The sequence below is a fragment of the Symphodus melops genome (genome assembly GCF_947650265.1).
Source record: "Symphodus melops genome assembly, chromosome: 2".
Classification (NCBI taxonomy): Eukaryota; Metazoa; Chordata; class Actinopteri; order Labriformes; family Labridae; genus Symphodus; species Symphodus melops.
In genome coordinates, this window is record NC_136692.1 from 936,136 (window position 1) to 957,765 (window position 21,630).

The 21,630-nt window shown below is 44.5% G+C and overlaps 1 protein-coding gene across 1 annotated transcript; it reads left to right on the plus strand.

Moving 5' to 3' along the window:
* Nucleotides 1-2,450: 2,450 nt before the first annotated feature.
* LOC306819930 (junctional adhesion molecule A-like) lies at nucleotides 2,451-6,060 on the plus strand (the record flags this gene model as incomplete). Its single annotated transcript, XM_079337557.1, has 5 exons — nucleotides 2,451-2,469; nucleotides 2,771-3,040; nucleotides 5,221-5,308; nucleotides 5,390-5,447; nucleotides 5,992-6,060. The coding sequence occupies 5 exons, from the start codon at nucleotides 2,451-2,453 to the stop codon at nucleotides 6,058-6,060; spliced, it is 504 nt and encodes a 167-aa protein (XP_079193683.1).
* Between the last annotated feature and the right edge of the window lie 15,570 nt (nucleotides 6,061-21,630).

Below are 21,630 nucleotides of genomic sequence, written 5' to 3' on the forward strand. Positions count from 1 at the left end.
AAATCCAACAAACTCCTTTAGGACGGGGGGACACGTTTGTCTGTCCCCCCTAAAGTTTTTCAAGTCCGGCTCTCAACAGGTTCAACTCGCCTTGCAGTGAGCTTTCCCCAGATTCCATCCATCCTTCGGCCTAGCTCTGCCAGTGCCACAGTCTGTGCTCCAACAGCTTTGCCCATCTCGATCATCATGACCGGCAGCCTCGGTGCTCCCGCCAGAGCTGCCGTCTTCCCAATTTTCCGGTACACCAGGGCTATGCCAAGGCCAATCAGCACAAGCCCGGTGAACATGAAGCCGAATATGTACACATCCTCAACATCTTCCACCGAAAACCCTCCCAGGTACATGACTCTCCATGTACTCCACGGATCCACCACGTACCCAGCAGCGTTCGTTCCGTCCGTCCGCAGGTGGACTCCCCCGGTCCAGTGGATCTTGTAGAAAAGATCTTGTCTTTTCTACAAGAAGAGCTTGAATTTCCCTCGGGATCAATAAAGTATCTATCTATCTATCTATCTATCTATCTATCTATCTATCTATCTATCTATCTATCTATCTATCTATCTATCTATCTATCTATCTATCTATCTATCTATCTATCTATCTATCTATCTTGTCAATTGCGTTGAGAGACCAGCTTATTAATTCCATATTAGCTAAATTCCGGAGAGAAGAAACACTCCAGGATCAGACGAGACAGAAGCAATGGGAACACACACAAGGACGAGATAAGGGAGGGAGAGAAAAAGCGTCCGCCTTCCTTGAGAGCTGAAGTCAAAGTACAGGAAGTCACATACACACCCATTTAAAAAAGTCTTTATATATTTTTGAGTCTTTAAAGTGATTACAGTCTGATAGAATCATGATCAGATGATTTTTAGACGTTGAGATATGTTGAGGTTTTATTTGTTCTTCTTAAAGTTCTGAATGTTGATGGTTGTTCCTGATGTGCTCTGTGTTGCAGCGGTTCAGGTTCAGGATGTCTGGGGTGTGAGGTGCTCTCCTGATTGGATCTGTGCCAATAAAGGATCAACTGTGAAGATGAACTGCACCATGATACCCCCAGAGGGAATAAACCAGGAAGTTAACACACAGGAAATATTTTGGTCTAAAGATCCTGAATATGATGTAGATGTTAAAGAAGACCCCCAGTATTCAGACCGTGTGCAGAGTACCTGTGTGAGGAACAACTGTACTCTGACCATCACAGACGTGAGACTGACAGACTGGGGTAGATACGTGTTTCAGAGAAACGTGAGCAGATATTCAGAGAGATCTGAGGTCTACCTGAGTGTCACAGGTAATATTTCAGACTTTATTCTCTGAGCTCAGTTTCTAACATGCTGTATAAACATATATTTACTTGTGCATGTTTGTGTGCTGATATTTCTACTCATGTTCAGATCTCGAGGTGAAGGTGAGAAGACGAGATGAGACTGGACTCATCTTTACGTGTCAGTACTCATGTCTTGATGATCCCTCCTTCATCTGGTTCAAGAATGGAGAGGAAATCAAAAATGAAACATCACGTGATTATTCATCCAATCAGATTCTTCATACAGACAGTTATTCCTGTGCTGTACGAGGACAAGAGAAGTTCCCGTCTCCTCCAGTGTGTGAGTTTATTTACAGTCTTCACTGATTCACACCATCACACACACACACACACACACACACACACAAACTCCCACAAACACACACACACACACACACACACACAGAGCCTTTAAAGGACCAAAGCTGTTCAATATAACACGACCCAGTCTTTTTCAGCCATTAAACTGTTTACAATGTTCATCCTCCTGGTTATATGGGACATTTTCCCTGACCGGGAAGAATGCAGACGCGCTGCTGCGTCATCCAAGTTTCCTCCAGGAAAAACTTCCTTGTCTGAATTTTCCATTTTTACTCAAAATAAGATTCCGAAACAGGTACAAAAAAAACCAACTTATTTTTCTTTAAACAAATCGAAAGTTCAAACAGTTCTTAACGTTTCCCAAATATTATCCTCGTCAACTTAATTTCATTCATAGGCGCGTCTCCACCGCTCTCAATTGTTTGGCCATGCCGAAGAAAATTATAAAAAACAAAGAACACGCTCCATTAAAACAAAAATGAGTGGTTTACTATGATTCAATAGTCTTTAAAAAATGTTGTCAAACAAAAAATCTTCTTTCAAAGTTGCCTTTCAGGCACGTACCTCTTCCAACGTGCTTCTTTGTTTTCTCCGCCACGCGTCAAGCTTGCGTTTCCTTGTCCTCGCTCCGCGTAACGCTCTCAAAGTCCTCTTGTGTCCATCCACAGCACGTCATTGACGTTTGAAGTGGTGAAAACTCAAAAATCAGGTCTGTCCTGTAACCTCTCCAGTATTTTGTTATTTTTGCCACTGGAAGATACGGGCCCAGTTCACCAAACGCGCAGACTTGAATCCCAAAAAATAAATCCAGTTAGAGATGAAGCTTGAAGTTGCTGGTAGTTTTATTGTAAGTCAAAGTAAACAAAAGATATGAACTGAATGCAAGGAAACCAAAAACACGTAATGTTAATCATTAAACGTGACTGCTGAGCCTGCGGTCAATGATGGTATGCGCCGTGACCCGTCTTCACCCAGGTGTTCTCAGCACTCCTCTTTATAGACACGCCACTCAGCCTATGGAGGGCGCACAAAAATTAAGTTAGTAATTAAAAAGAAAAATAAACTCAAATTCAATTCGGCTCCTACATCCACCATCATCTGATGTGAGTGTAAACGCTCTCTCTGATTCTCCTCCAGATGCTCCAAAGCTTCCCTCTGTGTCACTGAGTTCCCACGGTGAGATAAAGGAGGGCTCTTCAGTCAATCTGACCTGTAGCAGTGATGCTAACCCAGCAGCTAATTACACCTGGTACAAGGTGGACAGACCTCTAAACCCTCATCACACATCTTCAGGAGCAACGCTTGTCTTCAGCTCCATCCAGTCCTCTGACTTCGGGGAGTTTTACTGTGAAGCTGAGAACACGCTGGGGAGAACGACCTCCAAACACGTCTCTGTCAACCTCCCATGTGAGTAAAACACTCATTAAATAGAGTGATATAAAGATACTCCTACCTACCAACCAAGCAGCAACCTCCACTGTTGAAACATGAAGCTGAAGCAGAAATATAAACTCCTGCAGTTCCTGGAGTGTCCACTAGAGCAGGGTTTCTTAACCGTGGGTTAAGGGCCGCGAGCGCCACCTGCAGGGCTGCGAGGGGATAATATGTTTGCATCTGTGGGCCGTAAGGGTTCGTGATCGTTGGCCTGCAATATACTCTCCGACCACCAGAGGCAGTATCATCAGTTAGAAGTAGGCCTAAATCACGAGAAGGAGAAGAATATTTAGCTTAACGTCTGTCTCAACTCTGCTAGGTGACTACCCTGAGGCCCCGTTTCCACGGAGACGCTATGACAGAAATGCATCAAAACGACCGCACTCTACACGGCAGGTCTTGCCTGAGTGAAAACGATGTAGTTCTCACGCCCGGCCAGTAGTGGGCAGTGGAACTTTACAACGCGACACGCGCGACACTCAGCAGTATAACCACTTCCTCCACAACATCCTCCTCAGCAGCTAGTTCTCCCAGGTCTTACCCAAACGCTGCGTATGGTCGCCCTGTGCTCGGGTAAAGGTTGAACTATTTGCCGCAAGTATTCGTTGGTCTTTCGGCGGCGACATACACGATGTATCATATCAAGGTTCTGTTTTAAAAGACGATACAACGCCAATAGCTGCTGAAGCACATAGCCGCCGCCATTGTTGTTTGTTCTCGACTACTGCGCATGTCCAAATGTTTCGTCTACAGCGCTACACAAAACAGAATGCTCTTTAATTTCAACAAATCTACCGAACTACTTAGAGCACCTAATTTTATTGCTTTTGTTGCTAAGTTTATATTGTGTTACTTATTTGACAAACATGCACTAAAACATGATTTTATATGAGCAAAATTAATTAAATGATCTTAACTTGTGCAAGGTTTTATGCATAATTAGCCAATGTATAGGTTGATATATTGATTAAAAAACATAAAAATGAAGAACAGTATTCATTATTACAACATAATGACACAAATAGCTATTAAATAAAAATGACCGCAACAGTTCAATCAGAACCATTCACTCGATTGGGCCCCAGACGACCTTACCCTGAAAATGTTGGGCCCCAAGGTCAAAAAGGTTTAGAAACCCTGCACTAGAGGCTGGCTGCAGTTCCTGGAGTGTCCACTAGAGGCTGGCTGCAGTTCCTGGAGTGTCCACTAGAGGCTGGCTGCAGTACCTGGAGTGTCCACTAGAGGCTGGCTGCAGTACCTGGAGTGTCCACTAGAGGCTGGCTGCAGTACCTGGAGTGTCCACTAGAGGCTGGCTGCAGTTCCTGGAGTGTCCACTAGAGGCTGGCTGCAGCAGCACAGGAAGTCACATACACACCCATTCAAACAGCCTGTTTTTACAGCAGACATGAACATGTTTACAACCTGCTTCAAAAAACCAAATAGGTGTGATTAGCTCATGTCTCCATCCACACACACTGTACGGGGGGGATGTTTTCATGACTCAGCAGTTTTGATTGGATGAAGGATCAGAGTTATTCACAATAAGGCGTGTAGCTGAGCTGATTGACAGGTGGGCGCCGTGTAACGGTTTGTCAGGAAGCTTAAAACCCGCCTCAGCTCTCAGCCTGTCGTTAGCTTGACTCAGAGTTAGCAGCCTGTCGTTAGCTTGACTCAGAGTTAGCAGTCTGTTGTTAGCTTGACTCAGAGTTAGCAGCCTGTCATTAGCTTGACTCAGAGTTAGCAGTCTGTCGTTAGCTTGACTCAGAGTTAGCAGCCTGTCGTTAGCTTGACTCAGAGTTAGCAGTCTGTCGTTAGCTTGACTCAGAGTTAGCCTGACTCAGCACAAAAAGTGAAAAGGAGCTGAAGTGTTTGATGCTGAGCGCCATGAAGTGGAGCAGCTGAATGTTTGTCTCTTCAGCCGGAGTTTCTCCTCCAGCCTCCTCGTATTGATGTGTGAACAGGAAGATTAGAGGAGCAGTCATCCTGACAGGAAGTAGAAAGTTGAAGGAGGTCAGAAGTGAAAACAGTGTAATCCTTGTCTCGTCCATGGTGTCAGACTGAATGATGAACAGAGAGGATCACAGAAAGGAAAAGTGATGTTTCAGTCTCATCCTTCCTCTGAAGTGTCTCACATATCTCTCTTTCATTCTTAGGGATCTCATACTCAGTAATAACCATCCTCAGGTGGACTCTGCTGCCCCTCTTGTTGAGTCCTCATCTCGTCCTGGCTCTGTGGACGAGGTCAAACCATCAACATTCATTCTGTTCTTTATGACCGCCATCTTGTTCTATGTGGATTTATTGTTTTCTGATTGAACTCAGGTGGAAGAAAAATGTGAACTCCACCACTGAACCAGACGAACCTGCAGAGATGATCGAGGTGAGAGAGAGAGAGAGAGAGAGAGAGAGAGAGAGACAGAGAGACAGAGAGAGACAGAGAGACAGAGAGACAGAGAGAGAGAGAGAGAGAGAGAGACAGAGAGACAGAGAGAGAGAGAGAGAGAGAGAGAGAGAGACAGGGAGAGAGAGAGAGAGAGACAGAGAGAGAGAGAGGGGGGGGAGAGAGAGAGAGAGAGTCAGAGAGAGAGAGAGAGAGAGACAGAGAGAGAGAGAGGGGGGGAGAGAGAGAGAGAGAGTCAGAGAGAGAGAGAGAGAGGGGGGGAGAGAGGGGGGAGAGAGAGAGAGAGAGTCAGAGAGAGACATAGAGAGAGAGAGAGAGAGAGAGACAGAGAGAGACAGAGAGAGAGAGAGACAGAGAGAGTCAAAGAGAGAGAGTCAGAGAGAGAGAGAGATAGAGAGAGACAGAGAGAGAGAGAGAGAGAGAGAGAGACAGAGAGAGAGAGACAGAGAGAGAGAGAGAGCTCTGACTGACTTTCTGTCCATCACTGATGAAATCTATTTCTGATCAAATCTTCTCCCCTCAGTTCGACGTCCTGTATGAGAACGTGAGAATTCGTGGTGACATGCTGGAGAGGAGAGGAGAGAGGAGATGAGGAGAGAGGAGACGAGGAGAGAGGAGACGAGGAGACGAGGAGAGAGGAGAGCTGTGAAGGTTGGAGCCTCCTGCACTGAAACAAACAAACACACTTCACTTTCAGAGTCACAGTTACAACTTTAGTTTGATTTGATTTCATAGATGCAGCTGAACCTCAAATCTGATCCAGAGAGGAGAGGAGAGGAGGAGAGGACACGAGGAGAGGAGACGAGGAGAGGAGAGGAGAGGAGAGAAGACGAGGAGAGGAGAGAGGAGAGGAGATGAGGAGAGGAGACGAGGAGAGGAGAGGAGAGAAGACGAGGAGAGGAGACAAGGAGAGGAGACGAGGAGAGAGGAGAGGAGAGAAGACGGAGGAGAGAGGAGAGGAGACGAGGAGAGAGGAGAGGAGACGAGGAGAGAGGAGACGAGGAGAGGAGACGAGGAGAGAGGAGAGGAGACGAGGAGACGAGACGAGGAGAGGAGACGAGGAGAGGAGAGGAGACGAGGAGAGAGGAGACGAGGAGAGGAGACGAGGAGAGGAGACAAGGAGAGGAGACGAGGAGAGGAGACGAGGAGAGAGGAGAGGAGACGAGGAGAGAGGAGACGAGGAGAGGAGACGAGGAGAGAGGAGAGGAGACGAGGAGAGGAGATGAGGAGAGGAGATGAGGAGGTGAGATGAGGAGAGGAGACGAGGAGAGGAGACGAGGAGAGGAGACGAGGAGGTGAGATGAGGAGACGAGGAGGTGAGATGAGGAGAGGAGACGAGGAGGTGAGATGAGGAGACGAGGAGGTGAGATGAGGAGAGGAGACGAGGAGGTGAGATGAGGAGAGGAGACGAGGAGGTGAGATGAGGACACGAGGAGGTGAGATGAGGAGACGAGGAGGTGAGATGAGGAGATGAGGAGGTGAGATGAGGAGAGGAGACGAGGAGAGGAGATGAGGAGGTGAGATGAGGATACGAGGAGGTGAGATGAGGAGATGAGATGAGGATACGAGGAGGTGAGATGAGGATACGAGGAGGTTTGGAGCCAGGATTTTATTTCTGTGATGCAGTCAGTGAGGATTGACCTTTTTAGAATGACGATTACAGACTAGCGCCGCCTGCTGGCACGGAGAGTTATTTCCTCTCAGGCATGTGCAGAACGTGCGTGCTGGTTGGCTGTAGAAAAGGGTCTTAAAGGGACAGTACACCTTTCTTCTGACAGTGACGTTGTGATGAACACGGGTCAAGGTTGGACTTTAAATTCCTCTTTTTACATTTTGTGTTTTTTTTAATATTTTGTTGTTGAAAATGTGAGAAAAGAAAATTCATTTTGTGAATTTGTTTAGTAATTTCAGTGTTTTGATCATTTAATCCATTTAAACCTTTCATATAATCATTTCTGCTTTCGTTGGCTCAGACGTAAACACAGATTCATGCAAGCAGTGTATTTTACTTTTGTTTTGTGTGATGATGTAACCCTGACAATGGATACACACACACACACACACACACACACACACACACACACACACACACACACACTTATGACAGCGTGTGGTTTTGAGATGTTTTAGTTTGAACTTATGAAAGGTGAAGATGTTCATGAATGAGCTCGTGGTGACTTCTGGGTGAGCAGTGTCTCCATGTGAGACCTTTTAGTGTCTCTAGGTGTGAATGTGACCTCAGAGGTGGATACACCTGCAGCAAAAAATCACCTGATCAAAAAATTCACCTTTTGGAGACTTAGTCTCTGAGACCAAAACTTTTGAAGAAATGTAGAAATATGTAATCTCTTTTTTAACTCTTATTTTTCCTTTTATACATTTTTTACTTTACTGATTTGTATTGGAGTTTTTAAAGACTTTGTCAGATTTTTTACAATGTTTGAATTTTCAATAAATGTCATAAAATCTTGTGAAATCCTCCTGTTTTGATTGGGTTTCTTCACGACGCCCCGTGAGCACTGACCCATCGCACTACGGCACACTGAAAAAAGAAACAGATGTTCACAGCTCATAGCACGTAGCAGCGACAGTAGAGGGGTAGCTGATAAGGGCTTGGTACCTAATTATCCTAGGGGACGGATATTTAGATAATCCTGGCAGCGCTCAGATGGACCCTTCCTCCTTGGCTGGGTGTTACATGATTTTATTTTGAGCTGCGATCTTATAAGAAATATTAGACTAGAGGTTGGAAAGGAGGTCGCCCTCTGAGTTCTAGGAAATAGTAGACTAGTTAACTACAGCAGGTGATGAACTTCTCTTACCTGCAATAGGACCTTCATGCCCGTGGAGGACGCCCAACACTTTGTAGAGTATTTGACATTTTTGATAGATATAGTAACCCTAAAAAGATTAAATATGGTACCTTTAATGTCCTATAAAAATGAAGAGAAAACACCGTGCTACAAAGTACTTTACTCGACACCTCCTGTAGTTAGACTCTGTGTCCACTAGGTGGTGACATCTTCCTGACTCAGCATGTTTATCTGAGACTCATTTGGAAAAGATGAATCAGAGAACTCACTTCTTCAGAGCACTTTCAAACTTGATTTCATTTTTCATTTTGAAAAAGTGACGATAACTAAACATCCTGTATGAAGTGAATTCATCTGTATCGGATGGTGATGGCCAAGACAAATATGTTTACGGTATGAGCCCCATCAAATTTTATTCTAAGTTTCCACAGGCGTCAACATCATCTACAGTCTGACGTCCAGCAGCCCGGCGCCTTTTCTGGGAGTATTCCACCGAGTTGAAAATCTTTCATGTGTTCAGAAAGGCGCCGCTGACATCACCGACACTCTTTCCGAATGTCTGATATTCCCCGTGTCTTTGTTTCTTAAGGATCGTGTCTTGTGGCGTCGTCTTCTTTGCTCCGCGTCTCATCGGGAAATAAACGAATAAACGAGCAAAAAGTAAGGCAGAAGTGTGGGTCTTTGAGGAGACTGTTGTCATAGCGACAGGGCGTGGTCACGGGGCCTTAAAGTAACATGAACACGATGAGGACTGTCACTTCAGGAGACAAACAGGCTCAGATCTTGCTCCAGTAATTAATCACCTTTTAAAGGAAGAATGTGCGACCAGTAGGTGTCGCCCTCGAGCTCCAACATGAAGCTAAAACAAACAAACCTCCTCCACTGTAGTGTTAGCATGCTAATGTTAGCGCTCTTTAGTTAGCTTCATGTAAACTGACACAGAATGATGTAAAAACTCTTCATCCAATAATCAGTGAGTATGTTCTTCTTCTTCTGGACTCAAACAGCTTTTATACACAAGGGGAGGAGCCATGTAAACACAGCTCTGACAACAACACAGCCAGCAGGACTCCAGCTTCTCCCTCATTGGAGACAGTCAGGACTCACACACACACACTCACACAGGACACACTGATGAGTTATCAGATACTGATGAGGAACATGTGGCACACTCTTCCTTTAACGTCACACGTTTGCATGTTGCGCCTCTTCAAGGTGCTTTTCATGTTTGAAATGACTTCCTGTGTAATAACAGCTCTCTCTCTCTCTGCAGGCTCCTTTCTGTTATAGTGTCAGAAACAACCGGAGCCTGTCAGGGACAAACGTGTCAGCTTTGACTCTGTTTCAGCCTGTTTCTTGGCTGCAGACTGAAACGATCTGCTCGAATGATTTGAAATCTTTTTGAGCCTCAAATTCATAAAAGGCCTAAAAAAATAAGAGTCAGGTTTAGAAACTGGTTCAGATCGGAGACTTTCAGCAGAAGTAGGAAGAGAGAGGAACATCTGTCATCTTTCACACCTGAGTTTATTTATTTATCCAATCAGACGTGACGTCAGTGAGCGGCTCCGCCTCCTCGTGGAGCTGCAGGGACTCGAGCCGACGTCCTCCAGAGTGGCTCATCTTTGTCATCAGATGTTGATGTGCAGGGTGTGTCTGTCCAGTGTGAGACCATGAATGTCAGTAAAGGGAAAGTACCAAACCAAACTCCGTCCTGTGTTTCTTCATCCTCATTTAAGTTGGACTTCTGTTCTCATTAGCGCTGAGTTACCATGGTAACTGATGCTGGTGAACGAGCGCGTGTCAAAGAATGTCCGACGGCTGGAAACAGACTCCAAAAAGATGGTTCCATCAGGTGAGTGTGCGCGCTCGTGTCACTCATGTCAAGTTCTAGTCATTAAAAAAGATGGTGAAACGGAAGTCTCAGCTTTGTTCAAAAATCGATCAGGAATAAAAACCTGAATGATGTCACAAAAATCAAACATCCAACGCAACTACACGTGAGGAAATATTTAAAAAAGATCAAACAAACAAAAATCCTTCACGTCCCACGAGGACCCGCCCTACTCTGTCTGTGATTGGCTGGTGAAAGGAGAGAGACAGGCAGACAGACCAACCAACAGAGAGAGATAAAGCAGGACGTCGGTCTGCAGGACTGAAATGGAAATTCATTGAGTCAATGAAAGAAAGAAAAGCAGGTTTCTTCCTGCCTCCATCATCTCTGCTTTTATTTCTTCTTCTGAGAAATATAATGACACTAAACTTGACATGTCATCGTAGTTACTGAACACTGGTGACTTTCATTTGACACAAACACACAAAGCTTATTAAATACCTCAATGTGTTGTCTGTTTCCTGTTCAGATTTAAAAAACTAATGAAGTTAATAAAAGCTGGTCAGACACAGCTCATTTACATATTTAAAGCTACAGACACAGCTCATTTACATATTTAAAGCTACAGACACAGCTCATTTACATATTTAAAGCTACAGACACAGCTCTTTTACATATTTAAAGCTACAGACACAGAAACAGCCTGTTGTGAGCAGAGAGGGGGCGTGGTCAGACACAGCTCTTTTACATATTTAAAGCCACAGACACAGAAACAGCCTGTTCTGAGCAGAGAGGGGGCGTGGTCAGACACAGCTCATTTACATATTTAAAGCTACAGACACAGAAACAGCCTGTTGTGAGCAGAGAGGGGGCGTGGTCAGACACAGCTCATTTACATATTTAAAGCTACAGACACAGAAACAGCCTGTTCTGAGCAGGGCTGAAATAGAGGGGTTTATAGACATGATCAAATACAGGATCAGAGTGGATTTACAACAACACACTTCACACACATGATGAAGAGGAGCGAGGACACGCCTCAGATTGATGGTGGTCTTCCTGTCAGAAGTGTCTGAAAGAGCCGTTTGTTCAGTCTGCAGCTCAGTGCTGATTCTGGACTCTGAACTCACAGCACAGGGGACTTTTACAAACTTTTTCAGTGTTTGCAGAGAGAGTCGTGGGTGGTGGGCGGAGCTTCTGTGGTGCAGAGAGTCAGCGGGGGGGGGGGTGTTGATGAGTCAGACGGCTCTGTGGTTGAAGCTGTTCCGGAAACTGCTCATGTGTGCGAGCAGCATCCTTCCCTGAGAGCAGGGGAGTGAACATGGTGTGTGTGTGTGTGTGTGTGTGTGTGTGTGTGTGTGTGTGTGTTCTTGTTCTGATCTGTCATGTGACGTGCGTCCCCTGCTATGAACATCACATCCGCACCTTTCTCAGAAACAGGAAAAAAAAACCCACAATCAGATAAACACTTGCAGCCTTCATTTGATCAGGCAATAAACAAGTGGAGAGTTTGATGAAGGGAGCGTTAGGTCGACATAAAACAAGCATGAAGAATAACACCAGAGATTCTTCATGTCACCAGAAGGAAGATAGAAGTCTTACAATTAGTTTGTCAGGAAATCAATCATTCAAAGCAAAAGTCATAGGTGAAGACTTCTCCTGAAGAAAACACAACACAAACAGTGTTTCCATGGAGATGAGGTCCATGTGAAGGAGAACATGCGTGACGTGGACTCTGGAGCACATTCATCAGGCTGCCTGATCGTGTTGTGCTATTTCATTGATTTGATATTCTTTATTAATCCCTGAGGGGGAAACTCTGTTTCTCACTCTGTGATTGTAGAGACATGCTTCACACACACACACACACACACACACACACACACACACACACACACACACACACACACACACACAGGCCTGAATCACACACGTGCACAAGCAGGACCTATGGACACGCATTAATGGAGAGATTGCGTCCCCACTGGAAGCGCCCCGAGCTGCTGGGGGGTCGGTGCCTTGGGGGGTCGCTGCCTTGGGGGGTCGCTGCCTTGGGGGGTCGGTGCCTTGGGGGGTCGGTGCCTTGGGGGGTCGCTGCCTTGGGGGGTCGGATCTTTAATAAGAAGAAGAAGAGACGATGATGAAAGCAAATAATAAATAGGAATACGAGACAATTCCTGCATAAATTGTGAGGGTGGTTGCCCTCTATGCACATCACTGTGTGCTGAACAGTTAATGGTGTCAGTGGTATGAAAATATATATAAACTTCCATTTGTAGCTGTTGTCTTCCTCCCAATATTAAATCAGACATTGTGTAAAAGTCTTTTCACTCCTTTTCCTGTTATATACTCACTCTAAAGCAAAGATGTCTTCTCACTCAACAATGAATGCATGTGATGATGATGTGCTTTGACACAATCCTTGGCATGCTCTTCTGTAAACTCACTGTCAAATAGTCCAAAGAGCGTTGGTCACAAAAGTTGTTGTCAAGTTTAACATTGCCACAGATGGAGAGTTATTTGGACCACCCGTTGCTTTGAAGCTCACAGAGTCCAAACTGTTCGTCCTTTAGTCCTGTAAACGTGACGGGTGAAAGAAGGCAAGTTTCCCTTTGTTTTGAGGGTACATTTATTCATGTGGGGTGAACACTGTGCTCAGTAGAGCAATTTGTTTGAGATTTTTAAAGTATGTCAGAGCACTATCCCCTCTAGTGATGATGTCATCACTCTGAACACCTGCTGCTCACTGATTGGTTGACATTCAGCTTTGATCTGCCAGAACATTCCATCAATGTATTTGAATGGGCTTACCACTGCTCGCAAAACCTCAAATATCTTGAAAACTAAACATGGTATCAGTGATCCGTTTGGACTGTGAGCGACAGCACAAATAGGCACACGTTTTGATGTATTTTATTTTTATTTAACATTCAGACTGAGACCACAGTGGTAATTTTAAAACATGAGTAAAAACTGTGAAATTCTGGACATCAGTTAAAGTGAGAGCCCAATGTGTGTGTATGTGGTGTGTGACTGTCAAACAAATGTCTCCCCTGAGAGACTGAAACATTTTATGTTTTTACTTTTTGCTTTATGAGTGAGAGGACACTCAGAGCTTTATTTTGATATATTTTGTTTATATATGTGAGCAACAATGACTTCAGGATGGACATTTACAAATATGTTTCTAAAACTGAACTGTTTGGCAGTTACACTCGAGGATTTGAATTTTTGTCGATTAAACTTCATTTGTGTCCAAACTGTGTGTCCGAGGTTTCAAACAAAGTAAGAACACCCATGTCATGACCGAGCCGCTCGGTTTGATACCTTATTTGTGTGTGTTTCAGGCAGCCACCCTAATAATCTAAAAATACACCAAAAAGAACCACAAAAAAATACCCTACTGCCTCAAAATAAATGTGTCTAACAGGAAAGGAAAGATGTTCATGTTCACCTTCTTCCTGCTCTTTGTCTTATCTAATATGTTGACCATGTAAAGAGACAGGAAGTGTAGTCATTAAAAACAGTGTGATCTGTGTGCTGGGCTCACTGCCTGCAGAGGACACTCTTCTTTCAGACCCTCCTCTTCTTCACATGTAAGTAGAGTCCTTCCTCAACATGTCTGCTAATGTTTGAGTGCTGCTGTCTTCTTCTTCTTCTTCCACCTGCTAACATGTTTGATCGTCCGTAAAGTCCCAGCGAGAGAGGAGAGGAGCAGCCATGAGTTTGATCCGAGCAGCCAGTCTCTTCATCGTCCTCGTCCTCCTCTCTGTGTCAGGTACTTCACATCCACACTTTCACTCACTTTGGGACTAAAAAGAGGAAGTGTGGGAGGGATTCATGCACACTGAAGCTCACCTGTGTGAAAAGTGGATCAGCTTCAGGTGACTTGATTTGGAGCTGGACTTAAATGTGGTTGCAGGGAGACTCACATAGACTAAATAATGCAGGGACAAAACATCAAACAGGAAGTGTGAATGCACGGTACACGACTAAAAGTGAAGAAGTGCATCAATGTGTCTGTTCCAATCCAACACATGATGGACAAGTTGATCTGTAAGAGGGGCGCCATATCTTCGACCATCAAACCCTGCTACTTCCTGCTTTAAGAGGGAGATCTGATCCAATCAGCTGCCTCCACTCTGACCACACACACACACACACACACACAGACACACACACACACACACACACACACACACACACAGACACACACACACACACAGACACACAGACACACACACACACACACACACACACACACAGACACACACACACACACAGACACACAGACACACACACACACAGACACACATGTAGACACTCAGACACACACAGACACACACTCAGACATACACACATATACACACACAGGCACACACACACATACAAACAGACACACATACCCACACACGGACACACACACACACACACACACACACACACACACACATATGTGACATGGTGTGTTTTAATAGAGAACAAATATTTGCCCCTCTTTAAATTTTGAGGCTTCTAAAGACTAAACTGTGAAAACATCATCAAACTTCACTGCCTGTATTATTATTTGATCATCTGAGTGAATGTCCTTCGTATGGGTGATATTATTCCTGCTAAAGTCAGCCTGATCAGCAGAGGGCGCTCTAAGCTTCAGTGATCAACGTCTGTTCGTCTCCAAACATTTGATCATGTTTTCATGGCTGGCACTAAAATATGTGAAGGTGATCAGAGACACTGACATGTGAGCAGGTTTAATCTGTGATGAACCTTAACGAGTGTAAACTGTGCTAACACATCTAAAGTCTCTCTCTGTACTCTTATTAAAGGCCTGAGCTCAGGGCAGCTACAAGAACCCGGCTCATGGTTTCTGTACCTTGAACAGCAAGAAGAACAAAGTCAATCATCTAAAACATGTCAATACAAAATATACTGATGTTTTCTTCTGTAATGTGGTACATTTCATTATTTCCATGAGACAACATGCAGTTTGTACTGACAGATTTTGTGTTTTCAATCTGTAACCTGTTTTCTCTTTTTCTCTTTAGTGAATGCTAAAACTTCCCACCTGTCTATAATCCACAGGACAAAATAAGCTTTACAGCTCCAAACTATATTTCATTTAAATAACCAATACACCCAACGTGCATGTCAATAATCAATTTACCTGATATAAATGTGGTTTCCATTTACTATATTATAAAATGTCTTTATAACTTTATAAACTTATACTAATAATTACAGACGATAAGCAACATTTTGATTTTGGGACAGTTCAAATTTAGTTCGGGACGGTGTCGAGAAAAGTTAGTCTGGAGCCCTGATACACACACACACACACACACAATCAGCAAACACACACACACACACACACACACACACACACACACAAAAATACACACAAACACAAACACACACTCAGTAGACCTTGAATTTCCCTCGGCATAAATAAAGTATCTATCTAGACCAGGGGTGTCAAACTCCAGTCCTGGAGGGCCGGCTTCCTCAGACTGTTAGACGTCTCCCTGCTCGGACGCAGCTGAATCCAATGAGTGACTCGTCATCAGGCTTCTGCAGAGCTTAATGACAACGCGTTGTTTTAAAGCAGGTGTGTTAGAGCAGGGAGACATCTAAAAGTCTGAGGAAGCCGGCCCTCGAGGACTGGAGTTTGACACCTGTGATCTAGACTGTGGTCTCTCTGTACAACCTGCAGTTCCTCCAGTGTCCACTAGAAGGTTCAAGGTTCAAGGTTCAAGGTTCTTTATTTGTCAATTCCAAAATATGTCAGACATACAGTGAAATCGAAATTACGTTTCCCCCCTCCCCACGGTGCAATGTAGATAAAAAGGGTAAATAAAATAAAACAAGGTAAAAAAGATAAATAATATTTACATTAATAAACCTAAATGTGCAAAAAGTACAACGTTAAATAAAATGGAGTATAAAACAAGATGATAAGAAAAGTGAAACTTTTTATGCGTGCAGTGTGCAATAAGTGACCAGGTTTCTGTTTCAATGTTCAAACAGGAGGAGGTTCCAGTGTTCAGTGTTCATGGGGGCAGAGGGGAGGGAGGGGAGGGAAGGGGAGGGAGGGGAGGGAAGAGAGGGGAGGGAGGGGAGGGAGGGGAGGGAAGAGAGGGGAGGGAGGGGAGGGAAGGGGAGGGAGGGGAGGGAGTTCAGCTTCCTGACAGCTTGGTGGAAGAAGCTGTTTCTCAGTCTGGTAGAGACGGCCCGCAGGCTGCGGTACCGTCTCCCCGATGGCAGGAGGCTGAAGAGGCTGTGTGAGGGGTGGGTGGGGTCACTCACAATGCGGGTTGCTTTGCGGGTGAGGCGGGTGCCGTAGAGGTCCAGAAGAGAGGGGAGCGGGACACCGATGATCCGTTCAGCCGCCTTCACTGTGCGCTGCAGGGTCCCTCCAGCCACACAGTGATGCAGCTGGTCAGGATGCTCTCCATGGTGCCTCTGTAGAAGGAGCACATGATGGGTCGGGGTGCTTGTGCTCTCTTCAGCTTACGGATGTACAGGAAGTCACATACACACCCATTTAAAAAAGTCTTTATATATTTGTGAGTCTTTAAAGTGATTACAGTCTGATAGAATCATGATCAGATGATTTTTAGACGTTGAGATATGTTGAGGTTTTATTTGTTCTTCTTAAAGTTCTGAATGTTGATGGTTGTTCCTGATGTGCTCTGTGTTGCAGCGGTTCAGGTTCAGGATGTCTGGGGTGTGACGTGCTCTCCTAATAAGATCTGTGCCAATAAAGGATCGACTGTGAAGATGAACTGCACCATGATACCCCCAGAGGGAATAAACCAGGAAGTTAACACACAGGAAACATTTTGGTCTACAGGTCCTGAATATGATGTTAAAGAAGACCCCCAGTATTCAGGCCGTGTGCAGAGTACCTGTGTGAGGAACATCTGTACTCTGACCATCACAAACGTGACATGGACAGACGACGGTGATTACATGTTTCAGAGAAACGTGAGGAGATATTCAGAGAAATCTGTGGTCATCCTGAGTGTCAGAGGTAATATTTCAGACTTTATTCTCTGAGCTCAGTTTCTAACATGCTGTATATACATGTATTTACTTGTGCATGTTTGTGTGCTGATATTTCTACTCATGTTCAGATCTCAAGGTGCAGGTGAGAGTACGAGATAAGACTGCAGTAATCTTTAGGTGTGAGAACAGATGTCCTGGTGATCGCTCCTTCATCTGGTTCAAGAATGGAGAGGAAATCAAAAATGAAACATCAGATGTTCATTCACCAAATCAGATTCTTCATACAGACAGTTATTCCTGTGCTGCACGAGGACAAGAGAAGTTCCCGTCTACTCCAGTGTGTGAGTTTATTTACAGTCTTCATTGATTCATACTGTTACTCCCTCCGAGGTCTTAATCAAGGCTCAAGTCGTTCGTTTTTGCTCACAGACATTTATTTAGCCACGTCTTCTTCACGTTACCAACGATGCCAAAACAGTGCCAAATAATGCCGTCAGAACTAATAAAACAAGCAAACAGAACTTACAATTAGTCTGACATCCAAAAAGAAAACACATTGATTTCACGTACATATCAGAAATAATCAAACCTCATTGGCCTCATGAACTCCAAGGGAATAAAGTTTCTTTCAATCCAAGACTCCGTTAACGCCTTCCACATCAAACACTTAAATCAAACACAAAAAATATGTTCCCCACTCAATATACATGGGTTTGGAACCAAAATAAAAGGTACATGAACTTGCATAAATTAACCCAAAAACATACCCTTTTAATCACATTTTGTGTATAATATGAACTTCTATTTATGCATTGTATTTATTTATCTTCACCAACTATGAAAATTATGAATTAAATACATGTTGCTTCCATCAGCAGCTACACTCCCACCAAATCTAATGTGTTTTCCTAGTTCAAACTAGTGTGGGTTTATTCTGCTTCTAACAGTGTAACTGTCTTGTGGATAGGTCTCTCCAAGTGTGTCTGCTTGTTGAGTCCTTAGTCAACTCACTTCGGGACTGAAGCTCCTTAATTTCCTTGAAGAAAACTGATTGTTGTACAATGGCTATGATTGCAAGCTCAGGTTCCTGTCTTTCTTGAAGACTTGTGGCTTCATTGGTTCTCTCTTGCATCTTCTTAAATTCTTTCACCAATCTGATGAGCCTTGCGATACCTTTGACTAATCTTGACCAGCTGGAGAACTTCTCAAAACATTCTTCAAAAGAAACCACCTTGAGTGTGTGGTGTACAACAGCTTTTCGTACTTCTGGGTCTTCAGCGTCAAGTTCTCCCACCTTGACCTCTACCTCGGGTAGCTCTTCTTGCCAGAGAAAACTTGGCCCACTGAACCAGCTTGAGGAGATGAGATCTTTGGCTTTAAGTCCACGCGAGGCATGGTCGGCAGGATTGTCCTCCGATGCAACATACTTTCACTGTGTTGGTTTAGTACTCTCTCTGATTCGTTGGATGCGGTTCGCTACAAACACATGAAAGCGTCTTGCTTCATTGTTGACATAACCCAAGACGACTTGTGAGTCTGTCCAGAAGAATTCTTCGACATTCAGCTCCAACTCTGATTTGAGCATGTCACTTGTACGCACTGCAACAACTGCTGCAGACAGCTCCAACCTCGGTACTGTCGTAACTTTGGTAGGTGCTACTCTGGACTTGGCAAATACAAGAGTACAATGGATTGCTCCTGATTCACTGATGGCTCTTAGGTAGGTGCAGACTCCATATCCTGTAACACTTGCGTCTGAGAAATGATGGAGTTCATACTTCTTAACTACTTGAAAATCATTTGGAATGTAACAGCGGTCGATCTGTCGTATCTGTCGTAGACATCTGCCAGATTCTTCAAATCGGAGAGCCAGGACTCCCACTGAGGTTTAAGTTCACTTGAGAGCGGTTCATCCCAGTCCCTCTTGTCACGGCACAGCTGCTGTAGTATTCGCTTGCCCTGTAGGACGAATGGCGCCACGAATCTGAGTGGATCGTAGATGGAGGCTACAACCGACAACTCTCCTCTTCTGGAAAGTGGACGTTCATTGACCTCTACACGGAACTGAAAATGATCCGAGGCGATAGACCACTTAACGCCTAGAGCTCTTTCGATCTGTTGCTCACCAAGTGTGAGGTCTTGGTTTCTTACCGTCTCTCCACAATCCTCTTTGGGAAGACTGTCAAGCACCTTTGGGCTATTGGAGATGAATTTGTGGAGTCGCAAACCTCCAGTGCTGCAGAGTTGCTTTGCTTCGTTCACTAGATGGATTGCCTCTTCATCTGAATGGAAACTAATCAGGCCTTCATCTACATAAAAGTTTCTCTCAATGAACCTGATTGTCGATTCGCTGAACTGTCCTTGACCCTGTGCGGCGACGTACTTAAGGCCAAAGTTTGCGCAGGCTGGGGACGAAGCAGCTCCGAACAGATGAACACACATGCGGTAGACGGATGGAGCAGTCTGGAGATCTCCATCAGCCCACCAGAGAAAGCGGAAATAGTCTTGATCTTCGGCACTGACTCTGAACTGATGAAACATCCGTTCGATGTCACACATGACTGCTACTGGGCCCTTTCGAAATCTGCACAGGACTCCCACCAGCGTATTTGTTAACTCAGGTCCGGTCAAAAGGTGATCGTTCAAGGAGACTCCTTCATACTTCGCCGAACAATCGAAGACCACTCTTATTTTCCCGGGCTTTTGGGGGTGGTACACCCCATGATGTGGAATGTACCAGGCAGAACCCTTGTCCAGTTCTTCAGGAGGCACCTTTTCTGCATCTCCATGCTCTATTGTTTCATTCATGAACTTTGTGTAGTCCTTGTGATATTGTTTTTCCCTTTCAAATCTTTTCTTCAGGCACTTGAGTCGATGTTCTGCACATTTCTTGTTGTTCGGTAAGTTTGGTCTGTCTTGTTTGAATGGCAAAGGTAGTTCACAATGACCATTGTCTTGCATTTTCACTCCCCTTTCCATTATTGAAATGAACCGCAAGTCTTCTTGGAAGAAATGAGAGTCTTCCACTTTCCTTTCGTTAAAATCGGACTCAAGCACTTTAATCACCTCCAATGGTGTGATTACTTCTCTTACTTGGGTGCGACAGATGTAGTGCACTTCCTTCAACAACTGGTCAGATGGTGATTTGGGTGTCACTTCTTTGACAACGATCCTGTGGCTGCATCCAATCGCATCTCCATAGTCAACACGTGGATCAAGTCCTCCAACTATGGTCCAACCAAGATCTGTTTTCTGAGCAAAAGGCTCATTGTCTCTTCCTGGCACGACTTCTCTGGGTACCAGAGCTTGTGAACAGTTGTACCCTATTAGCAGACCAACATCGCATTCAATTAGAGGAGCGATCTCATCAGCGAGGTGCTCTAAGTGAGTCCATGCTCTGGCTGCGTTCGGAGTGGGAATGTGACTGATTTTGGCAGGGATGAACTCTCTCGTATACGTCATGGGAAGAAGGATTCTCTTTGATGAGTAAAAGCCTCTAACTTGTAGACCTGTCAGCTTTTGACTAGGAATGACTGTGTCTTTGGACGACAATGTGGAGAGCTTTAACTGCACTTCTTTCTTGTCTGTTTCCAGTACATCTGCCTTCTCTTGCAGCACAAACATTGTGTCACTCTGACTATCCAAAAGAGCGTAAACCAGTATTTCTTGTTCTGGATTACTCGTTGCGGACAACCAAACTGGAAGAATTGTGGATGTGAGGTCACTGTTGTCACTTTGAATCACACGGTTTGAGATGGCCTCATTTGGTGTTTCTTGACTTAATTCTTTGGTTCGTTTGGTTTCCTTTGATTCACTTGTCACTTTTGTTTCCCTTTGGCTGTCCTTATTCTTTCTCAACTCTTTGTCTCGTTCGTCATGTCAACATGTTGGGTGTTTCCCCTTGCATGCGTTGCAGATACTTCATTTGTTTACTAATTCAAACAAATTCATACTAATTCATTTGTTTTACAGTTTCCAAACATTCAAGCTCCCTTTTCTTTCGTTCCATTTCGTTCTCAAGCATTTCAATTTCATTTTGTCCGCGCTCCATTTCTTCCATGACCAACAGAGTGGCTTCAGCTGCAGCTACTTCTGCTGCTGCGTCTTGCCTTTTTGCGGAGAGCTGACTTGAATGTCGACTACTTGAGAGTTTGGATCATTGGGAGGCTGCTGGAATGAACACTGAGCGAGCTTCACTCCAGTGTAATGACCTTTTGTCTTGATATCGCTCATCTTCTTCTGTTGCAAGATTCTCTTGTACTTGCTGGAAAACCTTCTGAGAAACTGCATCACACGTGTCAACTCTGCGACGAGTGTCTCCATCAGGAGTTTCATGGCTACGTAACTCTTCATAAGTTTGCTTGACTTCACCAGCAGTGTCTTGTATTCGAGCAATGTGATCATGAAAACTTTCTCTATCAGATGCATTAAGTGCTCTTTTGGCTTGTTTGGCAGTAGATTTCCATTTCTCATAACTGCTGTTGAAGCGAGCTTGAAGCTTATTCACAATTTC